Genomic DNA, 18,751 nt, shown 5'->3' on the forward strand with positions numbered 1-18,751 from the left:
CATTTTATTTCAATCTATCCTTAAACACAAGTCGATTTGAAATTCACCATTTAAAGATTCCAACTATCTCTTGATTTTGAATACCACTTTTATTAAAAAAGAAAAAGAAACAGAGAAACTCACCTATTTTAGCACATGATTTAAGAATACAAAATAACCTATAATTTTGCAGCTTATGATACAGATTACAACAAAAAAAAAATCATCAACCAAGTTACCGAAAGAATCATCAAATGAGTAAGAATTATAGATTCAAAGAACCTAGAAAATAGAAATGAAAAATTTTTAACTCAAGAAATCGTTGGATATTGTATATATCTAAGCCATTATCTTAGTGAAAATTCAAAGAGATTCTTCCATGCTTGTCGTACTCACCACATAAAGTCTTGCCTCCTATACAAATTATCAAATTCAAAATCATCAAAATCTACAAAAATAAACAAAGAATAGACAACCAAAAAAGGGGAAGAAAGAAAGAAAAATAAGAAAATATGTATATTTACCCCTGCAAGTTGAAGTCGTTCAATATTGAGAGTCCAAGACTCATTTTCAATAGATGATGTCTTGTCTAAAGAAACCATTGTTGCTCCCTTCATTCTTGAATACTTTTAATCTATCAATCAAACAATCATCTGAATTGCAACAAACAAACAAGGTTCCAATATGAAATCTTGATTAGGAGAAATGATAGTATATATAAACCAAGCTCATGGTGGGATAGAGTTGAATAAAAATTATATGTCATGCATTCAGACCTATTAATGTAAAAGAAAAAAGCCATTGAATATACAAAAAAATTTAATTTAATTTTACATTGGTCTAAAAATATTTTTAAATATGTTTGAAAGCTCATTCAAGTATAGCAAACAATAGAAAATGATAAACCCATTTTATAATGTTAGGCATTATTTAGTGATTAATGCTACATTAAAAAAGTTAGATAACCATGCCTTATAATTCTACCTAATTTTAGTCATTACTTACTGATTATTGCTACATTAAGAATGTTAGATAACCTAATTTCAAGGTCTTATTTATCAGTGCAATTAGGAAAAAATACACACTCACACACATGACGACTGTTAGATCGTTGATAATTTATTGCAGATATGAAATACTAATATATCGTATCGATATCTCATATTAAGTCAATTAGTAGTCCAAGTCCAGTAGGTACAAAAATCTCTTCAACTTCATAAATAAATTGAGTAAACGAATAACGATAATAACCAATTTACCTAAAGTTAAATTCCCCATAGTTACTAGCACCCATCATATATTTAATATATAACTATTTTATATTAATTCACTTGTCTTCATTTTAACTTGTTCAACACAGACTCAGGGCATCCTCACGCATCGCGTGAGGCTGAAAAAACTAGTAGATAATAAGAGTGTCACTATACGAGCCTGTTTGACACTTGAGTTTTTACTCAAGTTTGTCTTATACTAGTTTTTTACCAACTTTAGTTATAATAATATAAAAAAACTTTTTAAAATTTTGTACCTACACACTTCAAAATACTCAAACCACAAAAAAAAAAAAATTCCCTTTCATTTTTTTTTCTTCTTTCTCCCCCACCACCACCACCTCCGTCGCTAGTTCCGGTGCCAATCCTTTTTTTTCCATTCTCCCTCTCCCCCTCTTCCTCCCCCGCCATCCTCCTATTTTGCCCGATTTGATCATCTCCTTCTTTTTTTCTCCCTCTCCCTCACTCCTCCCCCACCACCCTTCCCCTTCCCCTTCCCTTCTAGTTGATCTGGTCTAGCGACCAGATCATACCGGGGGAGGGTGAGGGTGGCAGGATAAAGGAAGGAGAGGGAGAGAGAGAAAATTGGGAAAAAAAAAGTTTCTATTGCTACTTTGTCCGTCAATAGAATGAGAGAAGAAGGGAGGGGAATGAGAGGGAAATTGGGGAAAAAATTCTGTTGCTGCTTCATCTGCCAGGGGGACAGAGAGTTGGTGGGCGAGGGGAATGGGGAGGGGGAAAGGGGTGGAGAGGGGGAGGAAAAAAATAAAAAAAAAAGTTTTCTTTTGCTGCTTCATTAGCAGTTTTGGGAGAGGGAACAGAGGAGGGAAAAGGGAGAAAGAATGGAAAGGGACGAAAGAAAAGAAAGAAAGAAAAGAAAAAAAATGAAAAGGAAAAGGAAAAAAAGTTTTTCTACAACTTCTATAGTGATCTACAGTAAAATGGCTTGTTGGAAGGCAAGTTTTTTGTCAAGTTTATCTGCTGCAAGTTTTTTTAAAACTTTAGCTACAGTAATTTCAAAAAACTTTTCAAAATTTTTAAACTATACTTCAAAATATTCAAAATTTTACACATTTCAAAAATTTTTTTAAAAACTTCTACAATAAGTTACAGTAAAGTTTTAAACAAATACTCAAAAAAGTCACTTGCCAAACGAGGCCAGAAAATGAACTGAAATTAAAGATAAAATATTATTGAAATATATATTTTATACATTTACTCTCAAATTTGAATGCTCATGTACTTAAACTGGACAATTTTCACTTTCATTCTATTTCTCCAGTTACATGGGAAAATGAAGTGATAGCAATTGAAGTAAATGGAAATTAAAAATCAGTTTTTCGTTTTTTTTCTTTATTATGAGGGGTGGAATTTAATAAAAATGTGACAAGTCGTGTTCTTAAAATGGCAATTTTCACCTTGGTTCTATTTCTCCCCACTTTCGAAGTTACATGGGAAAATGAAGTGATAGAAATTGAGGTAAATGAAAATTAAAAATTAGTTCTCCCTCTCTCTCTCTCTCTCTCTTGTATGAGAGGAATGAAATTTAAAAAGCGAAGAGAATAAAAGGAAATTTGAAGTTAAAATCTCTAAATCCTAAAATTTTAACATTAGCCACTATATCAAGATATCGTTAACAAATTTTTTTATACTTTTGTTAGACAAGAAAGTCTGAAAAAAGAAGAGTACACACTCTAAGTTATAGATCAGTGTGTGTAAAATTTGTTTGGATTGCACTTTTACATTTTTTTTAAACAAAAAACCCAATCAACCATCAATCAAATCTCACAATTTTTGCAGGACACAACACGAAGGAAAGTGAAGGATGGTACTAGAAATTCTTAAAACTTCCCAATAAACAAAAAAAATAGAAAATAAAGGATTTATCTTTTCCTTACAGCCGAGTACAGTCTCGTTCTATTTCTAATTCTAACATCATCCTAGAAGGCTTTATAGATACTATAATTAAGTTTTAGTTGATTTCATTTGTGGGACATTTCGTTCTACAATTACACAAGATGAAATATTTAAACTATGAGTTCACTTGCAAAAAACAATTTTGACAGGTGTCGAACCTGTGCAATAATAATAAATAAAACCTAACTACCACATAAAGCAGTCAATAATCAATTCGAGTACTGGAGCAGGGACTTTAGGTGTGCAATGGGTTACTTGATTCACCCTGTTCCCGAAGAGTTTGCTTAATCCGATATACTTGAATTAATTATTTAACTGAATTTACTAACTTAGTAGGCAGTGGTAAGCAGGGTCGTCTCCTCAGGGACTGGCGAGAAATTTATTTCTTTTCAAGTCAAGATTAATAGGGGGTTTCGGGATTAAACGACAACTAAATAAATTAAATGCAGAAAATAATTAATTAAAAGAAATAACTAAGAGAAACTCTAGCCAAGGGTATACTTCAGAAATGGTTCATGCAACTGATCATTGATTCAAAGATAATTCCAACATTTATTAATAGATTGGTTATAATTGTCTCGCAAGCGCTAAACAACCAACCCTTCCTTAACTTATCGATATAGCTAAGGTATGACCGTTAGCTATTTCTCTAACCCAAAAACAACCCTAGGTACGACCGTAGGATTTAATTTCTGATTTGCATTAATAATTAGAAAGGCCCAATCCTAATTAACAAACACGCTACGAGGGTTTGTTTAAATTAGATCGTATGTTTCCCTGACATAAACCCAATTACGCCAGTTGCTACTGGGATAGAGGTAACGAACAATTACGGATTCAGTTACCTCTATTTAGCAAAATAGCCTATATGAATAATCAATTATTGCGCACTAATCAATCATCCACACGAGCTATAACGTACGGTTAAAAGCAGGAAACATATGAATACCAATAAATGGAGGAAGCAATTAAAATAAATTAGATCTCACAGAAATTGTTGAACCAAGTCTTCAGTTGTCCTCTTGACTAGAATTGAGAAGCTAGTTCTCCATTAATGGAGAACCAGCTGTGCAAGAAAAAAAATAATTGCCGCCTTAGTGTTTGATAAGAGAAAAACTGAAGGGAACAAAAGATTGGTCAAAAGGCCAAAAGGCTCTGCCGAATTCTCCTTTGCGGCCTCCCCCCAGAGAGCCAAGCGGCTGCCTCCTTTTCTCTTCTTATTCTCTGGCCAAGTAATAATCATGTGAGATTCCTAGCTGAGTCTTCATCCCGCGGGATCCGGCTTTCCTCCTTAGTTTCCTAATGGAAAAATACTACCAAATAGAACTAGTTTCCTAAATAGCAAAATAAACCACAAAAGAAAGTATTTCAAGTTTCCTAATTCAACAATAAAACTAGTAATTATAATTCAAGTCTTCCAAATCTTCCTCTAAAGCTGCCCAGAGTTTGAATCGAACTTGGAAATCGATCCCGAACGTGCCACCATCAAATTAATTGGAAGATTATCCCTTTTTGTCACGTTTTGCTCTTTTTCCTACAATTTAGCACCATTAACCAAATATAAGTAAAATCCATCAATTAACGCAATATTTGGCTGAAATCAAGGGAAGAATAATTATAGATTTAGCGACAAATAATGACCTATCAAATTTCAAAAGGCACGATATGCCTATGCGAGAGACACAAATATGAAGATTTCTAAAAATGAGAATGTGAGTTGTCTTTTAGTTTATGCTTGTTGTATAAGTCAGCTATTGTTTAGGTTGGATTTTATTTTTAAAAAATGTCTATAGTTAGATTAACCACATCTCAAATTCCTTTTCAATAATTCAATTTCCTTTTAACCCCGTGCATGCATGATTAATGAAACTTGTTTTAGGAAATCTTCTTAACAACTTACCCTAGGTATTTCAATTTTCAAAAACTTTACTGCGTATGCTTGCTCTAGAATTTTGAGATGCTATGTAGCCCTCCGAACACAAGTCTAGAATAACCACCAAAGTTCTTTTTGAACCTCTACAATGTACAGGAACGAACACATTTAAACTTTTTAAAAAAGGGATAATTTCACAAACCTCCCTTGAGGTTTTCGGCAATTGCAGAGAGCTCTCCTTAAATTTTAAAAATTACGCCAACCTCTCTTGCTTGTAAGGTTTATATAACAATATAGCTTTAATAGCCTCAACTTTTTCACAAATATTCTAAAATACCATTCTTCTAAAAAACAAGACAAAACAAAAACAAACATTTAATCTTTAACTTATTGTATGTGGCATATTCACTAAAGCAAATAGAATCCAGCGACTACAAATCACCTCAAAATTCATTAATTACTATTCTTGCCTAATGTAACTTGTTACAACCACTACTGATATAAAACCAAGAAATACCCCCGCATCCCTAAGAACATAATTTATCATTACTTTAACACTCTTAGATATAGAGACAAAATTCTATTTTCAGAGTAAAATCACAATCAAAAAGTGGAAATAAAAGAGAAAACCAATGAGATTTTTAATTGCTAGATATTTTTACTTAACAAACGTAATAGTCATTTTTTTAATCTTCCAACTCTCAATTTTAATTTTTTTCCCCTATATCACTACCACCTTTTTCATCTTCCCCTATTTTGATAATAAAATCTACAATATACACTTTGTTAATTTGGTAACTTCAATTGGCTAACATTTGTAAAGAGTAAAAATGTTGAAAAAAAAGGAATATATCAACAATTTTTTATAGTAAGAAGGAGGCAGGAAGACAAAAAAATATATATAGATAAATTTTGGAGATGGTAAAAATTTGATAGTGGTGTGGTTAATAACAATGAAGTGCAATATTTAATGAAAGGGAGAAGTGGTCGTCGGAGGAAAAGAGAGAAAAGTATGAAAGAGGAAGGGGGGGGAAGAGATGAAAATTAGAAAATAGATGCATTTGAAATTAAGAAATGGCAAGTAAAATAATAAGAAGTATTTTCAGTTTTAAATTCTCCTTTATAAATTAACTATTAAGTGGAAAACGTTTAAGTTATTTGATTGAACCAAATGAGGTATATGTAATTATTGAAACTTCAGGGAAGTTGAGTGAAATTATCAAATACCTCAATGGATGTTTTTGAAATTATCCCTTTTAAAAAATTTTCAATTTGGGATTTTAAGAAATGAAATGATATTTTTGCGAAATATCTAAATGCAAGTACAACAAATAAAAATAAATATGTTTATTTATATGATATCGCTTTTAACAAATAAGTGCATTATGGAACTGAAGATTTGGAATGCTCACGTACATTGATTATTTTAATACACATACACGGACAATACTATAGTGCCTATAGTTATGGTACTGATATTAGAAAAACCTGCTATTATAGGTTTCTATTACTTTTAGTGACAGATAAAAATTTTTAGCGATTTTTTTAAATATTATATTAAAATAATTAATATTAACTTTAGTAAGTTTTTAATTAAAACTAGTAACTATATACCTGAAAGATAAGTTTTAGTCAAAAATAGAAATTTACACTTTGAATAATTTAATTTATTTATTACTCCCTCCGTCCCACTTTGTTAGTCTTGTTTTCCTTTTTCGTCCGTCCCAAATTGTAGTCCACTTTCCCATTAAAAAATGTAGTAATCTTTCAAATTGTCTAAAATACCTTTATTAAATATCTTGTTATTAATACATTGTTATTAAATATTCACCCACTACATTGAATACATTGACTACATTGATTAGCATAAGGGTATTTTAGGAAATTATTAATCTAAATTTATGTTTCCAACCAAATTAATTACACTTTCTTAATCTGTGTGAAAAAAAAATCAAGACTAACAAAACGGGACGGAGGGAGTATAATATTTTACTTTCTTAATGGTGAGGCTTTTATTCTCTCTTTTTTTTTCCCCTCTTTTCCTAAGGGTTTTTTGTGACCATACTTTCATTCTCTAGAGCCTACAAGTGTCCGAAATGAATTACATACCACTTACTAACTTGAAGGAAATAAATTTTTACTCCTTCCATCCCATTTTGATAGTCCTGTATTCCTTTTTCATCTGTCATAATTTGTTATCCACTTTCCAATTGAAAAATGTAGTTGTATTTTAATTTTTCTAAGATACCCTTATTCAATGTAAGTAGTTGTTACTATAAACCTACCTCATTTAATGAGAGTTGATTCTTTTTTTACCATCAATTCAAGTTCCCATAAAGTTGTACCATATTTAATATGAGGGTATTTTAGAAAAATAGCAATCTAAATTTACTTTTCCAACAAAGTTAACTACTTTTTCTTAAACTGTGTGAAAAAAGAAACAGGACTATCAAAGTGGGACGGAGGGAGTATTTGACAACATTTACTTTTTTTTAAATTAAACTTACTAATACTAAAAGTAAAAAATTTACATATTTAAGTAAAAAAATCACTTGTTTCTGAAAACGGTTTTGACAGTTCTGATCGAGAATCACCGAACAGATTCGAGGATGAAGATTCTGAATCCCACTGGATGTCGTTTAAAGACCCTTCCAGCAAAGTATAGTTGCAAACAAAATGATTTGTGTTTTTGTTATTCCACTGAAAATTGAATATTCTTCTGCATATTCATTATTTCATTTTGTTTTTGTTTTGATTTTATCGTAGTTTTAGATGACGATGAAGGAGAGGCTTTTGCTAGTGAATTGAAAATTGTACCCTTTGTATTTTGTGCATCTTCTATTCATTCTTATTTAAGGTTTATACATCTTCTGGTAATGACTCCCACTGGATGCCGTTTAAAGGCCCTTCCAGCAAGGTATAGTTGCAAACAAAATGATGGTAATAGCATGTCGTCGTTTATGTGAAAAGTGGTTAATTTGAGAATGCATATAAGGTGTTTGGTGAAATGTCCAAAAGAAATTTGTATGATATGATCGATGCCTGTACGGGATTAGAAAGTACCGAACAACTTGATTAAAACCATAGTTGACAAATTTTAGTTACGCCAGCCAACTTGTACTAGGAAACAAAAATGTCAAATGCACTTCATCATTTATTGGTAAGAATTGATACTTTAATTTTACAATAAGTTTGGTTAAACTATAAAGGAGGTAAATGTATTTAAACCCCAAAAGTATTAACCGCTCCTTCTTTTTATTCTTTTATTTTTTTATTTTTTAATAACTCAGTTCCAGTCGTGTGCTCTGCAACTTTGTGCTTGCATGATTTAGATCAGAAAAAATAAACCCAAATAATCAAATGTTATGGAGTTCTCTTTACGTGGTGATTACTTAGGAAGCTTATTTACCAGTTGGAAATGTTATTTGCTCTTCTTAAAACTGCAGTTTCTATGATTTGAAGTGGTTTCAATCTTTTCTCTGCCTGTACCTGTTCCAAAATGGAATGGTTTTTTAAAGTTATGTTCTTGTAGTTAAATCACATGTCTTACATATTTTTATTGCTTGAATGGTTGTGCTGTAATGCGTTTGTAAGAATCCATTCTGTACATAAAAAAGCAACGTTGTACAGGATGAAGGCTTTATCAATTAAGCTTTGCCTTTGATCAATTTAATATCTGGTATATGTGTGAGCATAAATTAGTATACAATAAACTAGAGCATGAACTATATTTGGGAACTTTGGAATTTCCATGGTTTGAAAAACCAGCCAAACTATGTATTTCAATTGATCATAATTCCAAATCCATTCAATTGAATGATTTATTGAATTCAAATCCACCGACCCAAACAGAGTAATTTATTTGTCAAATGCAACAAGCATTTTAACTTCGAACTATGCAATGTTTTCATTAGACATACAAAAGGTTGATTTTATGCATAATTTAAGAGGACAAGTTGTCATGTTGATGGCTTTTGCTTTTAAGATTATCTAGATGTCGGTGGTTAGTATTATTGACACGGTTAGAAGTCATGGAAAATATTACTAATTTTAGGAGAAATTATGTATTGTAAAAATGGTTTAATAATTTTCTATTTAGCATAACTACTGCATACAAAAGGAAAAGATATTTGATTTTATTTTGTTTTGATTAGAAGAACTTGTACTAGTAATAAAGGAAATTTCAATTTAACAATCAACGTGCACATGATTACAATAATTTTTTAGTCATTTAGACTAATATATGTCATAAAGTAGACAGATTTAGTCGTTTGTGAATTCATAATTTTAATAGTTTATATAAAATTCATCTATAAAAAATTATGATTATTATAAAATGACATTTTATAATAATTTATATACCATTTGCCAATTAAAAAAGAGTTTGATAGAAAACATATGGATACAAATCCATAATGTAAATGATACAAAGTATGTTTGAAAGTCACAGAACTTAACATATGGGTAATTTTACTTTAATTTTCAAAGATTATGCTATGTCAATACAACTTTAATTTTTATACTTGTGACCCAGAAAATAAATTTATTAAGATTTTACCATTTTATTAAATTTATAGGCATTAATATATGAAAATCGTGTACTATTTTATTATATTCATCGGTGTCAATATATGAAAATTGTGATGTATAGATCATGGCAATTCTATATATAACTTGAAAGATTTGTTGTTACTGTTATCCAAACTTTATAACCTTTAACAAATTCATAAATAATTCAAAATTTATAATAGGGTTAATCACATTTTATTTCCTTAAAAAATACCCCATTTCTTAGTTTACCCCATAACATTTAATTTTGCTCATTTAACCTCCTTTAGGACAAAATTGCCCTTGCATTATTTTGATTTTTCATTTACCTTGTTTTCTTTTCTTTTATTTCATTTTCTCTTTCCCACAAAAATCTTCACCTTAATGATTGAAATTAAAAAAGAGGAATTGAAGAGATCTATCTTCTCCTTAAATGATTAAAAAGAATATTCAAATCACTTTTCTAAAATACAATTTTTTTGGTTTTTCAATTCTTTTAATTTTGGGTTTTCCTCTTTTCTTTCTAGTTTCTCATTTTATTCCCAAGCAAATATCTTAAGATGAAATTGTGACTTGATTAATAATCATCAATTAAAATTTGTGACACGTGACATCATACAAAAAATCAAAATTAGTTTTTGATGACTTTTAAACCTTCACCCAGAAATATGTAATTACAAATTCAAAACAAAAATTTTCGTTGAAATGAAATTTCTATTGGGAAGGATGAAAGAGAGAAGAAAGAGAAAAAGAAATAAAAATAATTTCATCTTATGATATTTTCTTGAGAAATAAAATGAGAAACTAGAAAGGAAAGAGGAAAATCCAAAATTAAAAGAATTGAAAGGCTAAAAAAATTGTATTTTAGGAAAGTGATTTGAATATTTTTTTAATCATTTAAGGAGAAGATATATCTCTGCAATTTCTCTTTTTTAATTTCAATCACTAAGGTAAATATTTTTGTGGGAAAGAGGAAGAATTAAATACAGAAGAAAGAGAAAAAGAAATAAAAGAAAAGAAAACAAGGTAAATAAAAAGTCAGAAGAATGCAAGGGCAATTTTGTCATAAAGGGGGTTAAGTGAGCAAAATTAAAGGTTAGGGGTAAACTGAGAAATGAGGTATTTTTTAAGGGGATAAAATGTGATTAACCCTTTATAATATGACAAATTATTCTTACATATTTTATAAGGTCATATGCAAAAAAAAAAAAAAAATTCATAATAAAAAAATCTTAGCATTATTTCAAATAAACTTCCTAATACTTGTTTCATATAAGTTTTTTTAAGTAAAATAGTAAATTTATGCCACAAACTAGTAAGTTTTGATGATTAACCAAATTTACTATTCTACGATCAATATTTACTATTAATCTATAAAAATTTACTATTACTTGAACTAAACTTACTCTCCAAAAACTAAGATATAGAGTAGTAATTTACTTTAAAAAAAAAAGTAAGTTTAGACATAAAAGTTCCATATTTATTCAAATTTACTTTTTGAGACGTAAAAGTTACTAATTTATTGAGTTAACTTACTATTTTTAATGTAAAACTTACCTACCAAAATTTTAGGTATTATTTTATTTAGATGACCAGTACAATAGGTAATTAAATGGTCGCTAAAAGTGTTTTTACTTGTTATATCAGGTAAAAACAATTTCATGAATACAAAAGAATTGCCCTTGACGAAAATTACCCCCCCTAACCTTTATTTTTCATGAACATATTTTTTAATCAACTTTTTATCTCATATATATCAAATCATTACAGTATGTTTTTTGACGAAAACTATAGAAAATAGCAATCTAAACAAACTCTTAGCCTTAGAATCATCATCATACCGAGAAAAGGAATTTTAACTGGGTATTTTTAGGCATTTACTAATACAGCCAATATTCAAATGCAAACCCATTGCATTTCTCGTTTCCTTAGCCTCTCAGTTTTCACACTAAATAAAATGAACACTTAGAACTTCAAAGCATTGATGAGCTAAATCAATCTCTTGTAAAGCTTCAGTGCTACCAAATATACGCATACGAACAAAGTGATGGTAGTAATCCACGAAATTCAAAATCAAAGCACAGAAGAGCGGGCATACTCCTTTTGGTGATTTTTCCCATCTCACGAGATAACCAAACTCCGATTCATTAGCCGCCACAAAAAAAAAAAAAAAAAAAAAAACAAAAGAACAAAAACATTAATCTCTTTGAAATTGTGTTACAAACGACTGCCTGCTGTAACCAAACACAGAGACAGAGTAGTATACTGTACAGGTTAATAAGAAGGAGGATGTCCTCTGCCACGGTTTTTGTCCTGCAGTCGATGAAACACTTCCAGCTCCTGATTATTTTTTTAAAAAAAAAAAAAGAAAAAGGAGAGACGAAAACAAGAGCAATTAGCATAACTCGTATCAACTGATCATTAGTCATCAAGACACGCAAATTACAGCATAAACCTGATTATTGTTTAAAACACTTTTGGCGTTCTATATTTTATTTATTCTTTCAAGTTATAGTCATAGTACTTAAACACAAATAAGCGCACTTAAAGTAAAGAGTGGGAATGGGACACTTAATTGGAAAAAAAAAAAAAAAAAACCTTCTCAGATTTTAAAATATGCCAAACTACAAGTACAAAATACGAATTTTTTCCCCTCCTTGAAATTAACCAGAAACGCGAAAATAGAGAAAGAGTTAATTAGTTTAGCAGTACTATGTAACCAATAAATGAAATAAAAATAAAATGTGCTAGTACCACATTCTCTGGTAGCATTGACAGCGGCAGAGCAAATGCAGAGCAGCGCCTGAGTCTCCACATCGAAGCCGCAGGTCCCGCCGGATTTGGTACACCGTTCGCAACCGGTATCCGGGACCCCATAAGACAACTTGATCCCATACAGCCAGTCCAACGGCCCAACGCCCTTCAGGTTATCCGTGTTATAGACGCTGGTGTAATGCGTGCAGTCCAGTATGTTCATGCTCATGAACTTGACGGTGCCGTAGCCGGTGAAGCAGCACGGCGGCGGAGTACTGTTGGACAAGAGATGAAAGAGCTTGAAGGAAGTACAGGCCCCGTAAAGTTCGTCGCAGGTATGGCCGGCGAAGTTGAAGCACAGAGACTTGTAGTGGTTGAGGACTGGGGAGTCTATGGAGCAGTTCATGAGAACGAAGACGGTGTCGGACGAGGGGGGGATGAGGGCCGATTGAATGTCCGACAGGACGAAGTCGTGGTGAGGTTGGAGAATGGAGCAAGTGGACATGGCCGGATCGAAGATGACCAGGTTCTTCTTGTCGTAGTCGATGGACTGGACCTTGTAGTTCCCGGATGGGGTGGCGAAGAACAAGTCCGTGGAGGAGCAGTTTAACATGTGACGGAACTCGGGGGAGCCGCATCCGTCGTCAATGCCGAATGGGTAGTTTATAGGGATGCTGTTGCAGTAATTACGGCAGGTACCAGCGGCTCGCTGTACAACCACCGCCGCTACTAGTAGAATAAACATATTCAGTACGTGGAGGTGGAGGCGCTGGTGGAAGTGGGATAATCTCCTAACATGCATTGTTTGGTGGCGTTGATGTTAGTTAATTAGCTTCCTTCTTCAAGCTTTTCTTTTCTTTTCTTTTGGTAGCTGCTACTACTAGCTAGACAGTTGGATAATGGGATGGGAAAACAGCTGCTAAGTCAACACTCGAAACACTTTTTCTACTGCACTGCAGTATTTGCTCGGCTGGCCTGGCCCCAAAAGGTCAGCTGCTTTTTAGGGGATTGCTGATCCTCCCTGATAAAGCACTCTCCCAACCCCCACAGCCCAGACGGGGGAATTGATGGCTTTGTTGCTACTGCTGCTACAGACTGTTTCTAATTAAGCAAAAGTAAATTTTAGGATAGTGATGATCGACAGCACCCCGCAACTTTCTCCATCATGCTGCTGCTTCTTTTTGACTGGTGGTATACAGGGGAAATATAGGCTCCCGGGTGGTCCACAAGTTGAAAAACAATCCAAACGCAATTTAAAAACAAGGCCCGCATTCACATTTCGGTTTTTTTTTCCTTAGTCATGTATGATTTCCCTGTTATGGTAACAAAGGGTAGGTCAGGATGTGGGCTACCGTTGTTTATTAAGGCCTTATTACATGATCACGGTTCCAAAATTTTCGATTCTGATTTAGAAATCGATGACTCTGATTTTTTTTTTTTTTTTTTGAAAAATGAAACCTAAAATGACTCCACTCCGCAACGGCTAGCTAGAATGGGCAGGCCGGGAGGGGCGATTTTATAATATTTATATTATGAACGAGAAGAATTAAAATCAAGATAGGTTGCTACGTACGTTATAGGCTTCAATGTCCTTGACCCATTCCTGGTGGGACTGGACATCATCGCCAGACACACCCAAAAGCTTCACTCCCATCCCATCTTCTCGAACTTGTCAGCATAGTGAGCATACACAGCCATCATACCAAGTTCAGTGGTGCACACCGGTGTGAAATCAGCTGCATGCATGAAGAACATTTCATTTACACGCATATGCATTATGAAAACTAGCTATATATATATATTTTGTTGCAGCGATAATATTTATATAACCTACTCTAATTTATTTAGTTTAAGGAAAGAGCAGGAAGCCGACGAGATTTTTCTATCAGAGAAAATCACAATTAAGTGGTAAGACGCCCTTGCCTCCCACCCCCATCAAGACATACTTAAATGTCTTGGTGGTACTAAGAGGCTGTTGGCGAACACTAGCTATATAAACTTGATAAAAATTAGGGCATGACTGTTACATGCATGTGTGGAAGAAATTAAATAGTAGTATATTCCATCATGCATGCATGCTAATTAATGAAGAATTAGGTGGTGATTACGTTCATACCCGGGTGAGAGAAAATAATGGCATAGGAATCATCAACGTAGTCGTGGAGTTTGATCGTTCCGTGGGTGGTTTCAACTTCAAGGTTGGGGATGGCGTCTCCAATGGTGAGTCCTGGCATTTTGAAGCAGTAGTAATTAAATTCCAGACACACTGAACCGAAGCACGTATCATCCAAAGAGATAAAAGCTGCAAATCTAGCCTACAAAGTTGGGTCTAGAATGAATGCTTCATGGAAACACGAGTACCGATCGACGAAGGAATGGAAACTAAATGGCTTGGGAGGAGGAGGAGGGGATTTCAAATGGTCGGTTGCATGACGCGGAGAGGGAGACGTCGGCGGCGGTCGTGACTTTGCTTGCTTGCATGCATGCCAGATTGCGCCCTGTGGATGGATTCTGGTGCCTCCACGTGTGACGCAACTGACATCCCTCGCCTTTGGCTGTGATCATTATGATGAAATTGAATTGATGATGATGTGCGTTTGTATTCGGGAAAATTCCCCCTCCCCACCAAAAAAAAAAAAAAAAAAAAAAGTGAAATAAAATGGAAGTTAGCTAGTATCCGTGTGGCACAGGCTCAGGCGGATTAACATATATGACAACCTGCCTTAAAATAACCTTTTTGAGTGCCAAAATCCACATTCGCTTTACTCTCAAATCAACCCTTTTTTACTTTTGGGAAATGTTGTGATTCTCAAGAATACTTTGGTTGGCACATGTTATCTGTCACTTTGCTAATTGTTGGACCAAAAAACGCAATGAGCGGGGATGTAGCTCAAATGGTAGAGCGCTCGCTTTGCATGCGAGAGGCACGGGGTTCGATCCCCCGCATCTCCATTACCTTTCTTTGCTTTTTGCTGTTTACCGGCACTAGAAAACTAGCTATCCAACGTTTGCTAGTCTAACGGCTTTCCCGCGCAGCACCTCTCCGCCAAAGCCCCATTTGCCAATATCCATTTCCAGCTTAGGCTTCAGCTGCCGCAGCTCCGCCGCCGTGGTAACTCATCAAACCGCTCAGCTCCTCCATCAGACACTCGGTCAGGACGCCAGCACCGTCCATGCTGCCACTGACGCTCTGGATGCCCTCTCCACTTCTCTTCCCGACTTCCCCTTCTGCCTAGTCTCCATCACCACCACCACCACAACCGCCACCGGTATAGCAGTTTCTTCAAGCATTTCAACACTGCACTCTTCCACGCTACTTTTACGTGCCCAGTACTATTTGTGATTACTGTATACCTGTAGTAGGAGTTACAGGTATTTATGGTGACTTCCAGGAGGCGAAAACCACGGTCTAAAGTTAGCTGCAGCTACTTATCTTAAGAACTTCGTCCAACGAAATTGCGACACCAATCATTCTCCAAACTCAACAGCTAGTAAAGAATTCAAAGATGCCCTCATGCGTGCTCTGCTCGGTTCTCAAGCTCTTGATCCAAGCAGTATGTTCCCAAGGATATTCCTAGCTAGTGATACTGGTAGTATTTTTCGTGTTTGCCTTTCTCCCTGGTCATCCAATTCTAAATTTGCTGTTTTGTCGTATACCCTTTTACTTTTTTTTTTTATCCTTTTTCTTCCCCAGTTTCGACCCATTGTTGCTGTTGAGTTTGTCAAGAATGATTCCTGGCCTCAACTTGTCCCTGAGCTGCGAGAAGTAATACAGGACAGTGATTTGGTTACCAGAAATGCGGGTTCCCAGTGGAAGACTGTTCATGCGCTCACTGTTTTCCATTCAATCATTAGACCGTTCCAGGTACTCAATTAATTCATAGCCACCATTTCTTTTTTCTCGATTTACCTGAATTTCATACTATGATGTAAAACTATTTATCAAAGTTCTCACCAGTACTCGTCAAATTATGACCAGGGTAGTGAGGGTTCTAGTTCTGATTTCCAGCACATTCACAGGCTATTTGCATGGAAGCACAGTTCACCTTTCATACTTTTCCCTATCTGCATTGCATTTTGTCTCTTCACCTATCTCTCTTTGACAGATGGGGAGGCAACTCAGCAATTATCTTACAACCAACACTTTTACCTCCTAGCAGTTCAAATTCTCAACTATAACTGAAAAGGCTCCCAGTGTTATTAATTAGGCAACTTTTGTGAGTTTGTGAGGCTATTAAGCTCTCAAATTAACCGCTGCTTATGTTGTGGCCCGTCTTTATACATAATCAAACCTAAAAATGTGGGTAGTGATCACCATTTGGATATATTTAGCCAAGCATTCTTAATCATGGACTCGAGAAAACAATATATGATCTTTGAATTGTATGTTTTTGAGATATCGTACTCCAAAATGTTGGGATGCTTTTATTTTGATAACGTTTCATGACTTCTTTTTTCCTCCTTTTTGTTTAAATTTGTTTTTCAATTTTAACTTTACAGTACTTTCTCAATCCAAAACTTCCAAAGGAACCAGTTCCACCGCAGTTAGAACTAATTGCTCAGGAGATTCTGGTACCTATACTGGCTCTATTTCATCAACTGGTTGAAAAGGTTGGATTTACTTCTTGTTCCTCCTCTGCTTTCACAGTTAAATGAATCTCTGGCAGTATTTTTGTTCAAGTTTACTGATGATGGTGTCGAAAACCTTACAGGAAACCAACGTATTAACTTAACAAGCAACATGGGATCTAAAGTCCGAGAAGATTCTTCTCATTGTAACCAAGTCCATTCATTTTGCAGCGAGTACGGGATTAAAACAAAATTTCTAATTGAAACACTTTCTGGTGTATGCATTACAGTTCTATAAGTCCATTTATTTTGCAGTGACTACGAGTTTAAAACAAAATTTTTAGTTGAAACACTTTCTGGTGTATGCATTACAGTTCTATGTTGCTTTTGAGTTGGTTGGTTAAAACTTGTGTAATCCAAATTATTATGTGTACTCTTGAAACATTGTAAAAACCAAACCCCATTTTGGAGACACTTATGGTGAATTAATTTGTATTATAATGATTTGAGCACATCAATGATCTGCTTGCTCATGTCTGTTCCTTTCTAGGTCCAGCATACCTGGTTTGTAGCCAATCATTCCGTTGTTTTTTTCAATATTTTCTTTTAAAAGAGTAGCTCTAAACAGTATATACATGCAATTTTCTTTTTCACTTTCATCAGCACTGTCGTTCAAACTGATTATTGCATTAAACGTCTTGTAGGTCAGATCGCATTTGCCTTCTGCTTTGGCTTCTGCACTTCCTTTTCTTTGTACGGACCTACTTGCCATTCTCAATTGTTTGAGCTTTGATGTTCGAGAAAGCTGCATGGACAGGCACTTTTGAAGGCTAAAGACAGTGAAGAGAAGTTTGAACATCTTCTGTGTATTGGTCACTCGACATCGGAAGTTCTCCGACAAGTAACGAAACAAGAATTAGTTCATTTTGATAAATACAAGAAAACATTGCCTCTTCATTTGTCTTTTGCACTTGCAGACTGATTCCAGATATCATCAATTCAGTCCTAAAAATAGTCAAGCATGGTGCTGTTAGTAGTGTGAGTGCCAAGCTCTTATTTGATACTATTGTAAAGTTAAAAATTTGAAATAGAAAAGTATGGAATTTCGACTACTCAGAGTGGCAACCATGCATTTCTTGGTTTGGAAAATCTTGTATGCTGCACTGGTCTGTCAGCTTTCTCTGGGATGTGTTGACTACTTCTTGTCTTCCTGGATTTGACATTTTTTGACTGTGCCATTTTTGGAATCTGGACTTTCTGTCAGAGAGGATCATTTCCTTGGCCTCTGATGTTATTTCCCGTGTTTTGGAGACGGGCCGAGCAAGTTTGGTACCTTAAGGCCATCCATGGATTATTTTGTTAACCATTGCTTTTTACTGCACAACACACTACACAACTTCCCGTATGCTTCTCCAACGTATGCTGTAGATAGGTTTTATGATTCTTGGACAGGGATGGCGACTTGTCTCACCTCACTTTACTTCCTTGCTAGACTCTGCTATTTTTCCAGCACTAGTCATGAATGAGAAGGTGAGACATTTCAAATGATTTTAATAATCTACATTTTGTATCTAATCTCATCACTAAAATGTTGCATAGAGATACCAAGAATTGAGACATCTCAAATGATTTCAATTGAATGCCGGCATTCCTTGCAGGTGTTTTCGAAAGGGTTGATGTGCAAAAGGTTAGTGCATTCGGTGATGGCGAGATACCAAGAAATTCTTGTACAAGGAAATGCGCTTCCATCCGAACTTGTTTCTGAGTGCTTTCCCTGAATGTAAAACACATCTCCAACAACCTGAGTAGTAGGATTTCTTGTGTATCGTTCTGAGTAGTA

General features: G+C 34.3%; 2 protein-coding genes and 1 non-coding gene across 10 annotated transcripts in view; 2 read left to right on the forward strand and 1 right to left on the reverse strand.

Moving 5' to 3' along the window:
* Nucleotides 1–11,426: 11,426 nt before the first annotated feature.
* On the reverse strand, nucleotides 11,427–14,782 carry LOC113734915 (uncharacterized). 2 transcript variants are annotated; one of them, XM_072081593.1, is made up of 4 exons: nucleotides 14,662–14,782; nucleotides 14,459–14,569; nucleotides 12,343–14,078; nucleotides 11,427–11,928 (listed from the first exon to the last, which is right to left on the reverse strand). In XM_072081593.1, exons 3-4 carry the CDS (start codon nucleotides 13,142–13,144, stop codon nucleotides 11,786–11,788), a joined length of 945 nt encoding a protein of 314 aa, XP_071937694.1. In that variant the 5' UTR covers nucleotides 13,145–14,078; nucleotides 14,459–14,569; nucleotides 14,662–14,782; the 3' UTR covers nucleotides 11,427–11,785. The 2 variants fall into 2 exon arrangements, with proteins under 2 accessions (XP_071937694.1, XP_071937693.1); XM_072081592.1 differs by having other exon boundaries at nucleotides 12,343–13,655; nucleotides 13,916–14,078; nucleotides 14,459–14,769.
* Nucleotides 14,783–15,040: 258 nt separating this feature from the next.
* LOC113734168 (uncharacterized) overlaps nucleotides 15,041–18,751 on the forward strand; it is a 4,389-nt gene continuing 678 nt past the window's right edge. The window contains exons 1-6 of one of the 7 annotated variants that reach the window (XM_072081599.1): nucleotides 15,041–15,611; nucleotides 15,735–16,207; nucleotides 16,843–16,953; nucleotides 17,055–17,145; nucleotides 17,616–18,441; nucleotides 18,570–18,751. The exon at nucleotides 18,570–18,751 is cut by the window's right edge and continues 678 nt beyond it. In XM_072081599.1, the coding sequence (XP_071937700.1) occupies nucleotides 15,857–16,207; nucleotides 16,843–16,953; nucleotides 17,055–17,075 (483 nt within the window). In that variant the 5' untranslated portion in view covers nucleotides 15,041–15,611; nucleotides 15,735–15,856 and the 3' untranslated portion in view covers nucleotides 17,076–17,145; nucleotides 17,616–18,441; nucleotides 18,570–18,751. Of the gene's footprint in view, nucleotides 15,612–15,702; nucleotides 16,208–16,842; nucleotides 16,954–17,054; nucleotides 17,146–17,615 lie in introns of all 7 variants that reach the window. The other 6 variants (XM_072081600.1, XM_027260537.2, XM_072081597.1 and 3 more) reach the window with 6 other exon arrangements.
* On the forward strand, nucleotides 15,222–15,294 carry TRNAA-UGC (transfer RNA alanine (anticodon UGC)). The gene has a single exon. It is a non-coding gene; the product is annotated as a tRNA-Ala (tRNA).

The sequence above is a fragment of the Coffea arabica genome, chromosome 3c, assembly GCF_036785885.1.
Source record: "Coffea arabica cultivar ET-39 chromosome 3c, Coffea Arabica ET-39 HiFi, whole genome shotgun sequence".
Taxonomy (NCBI): Eukaryota; Viridiplantae; Streptophyta; class Magnoliopsida; order Gentianales; family Rubiaceae; genus Coffea; species Coffea arabica.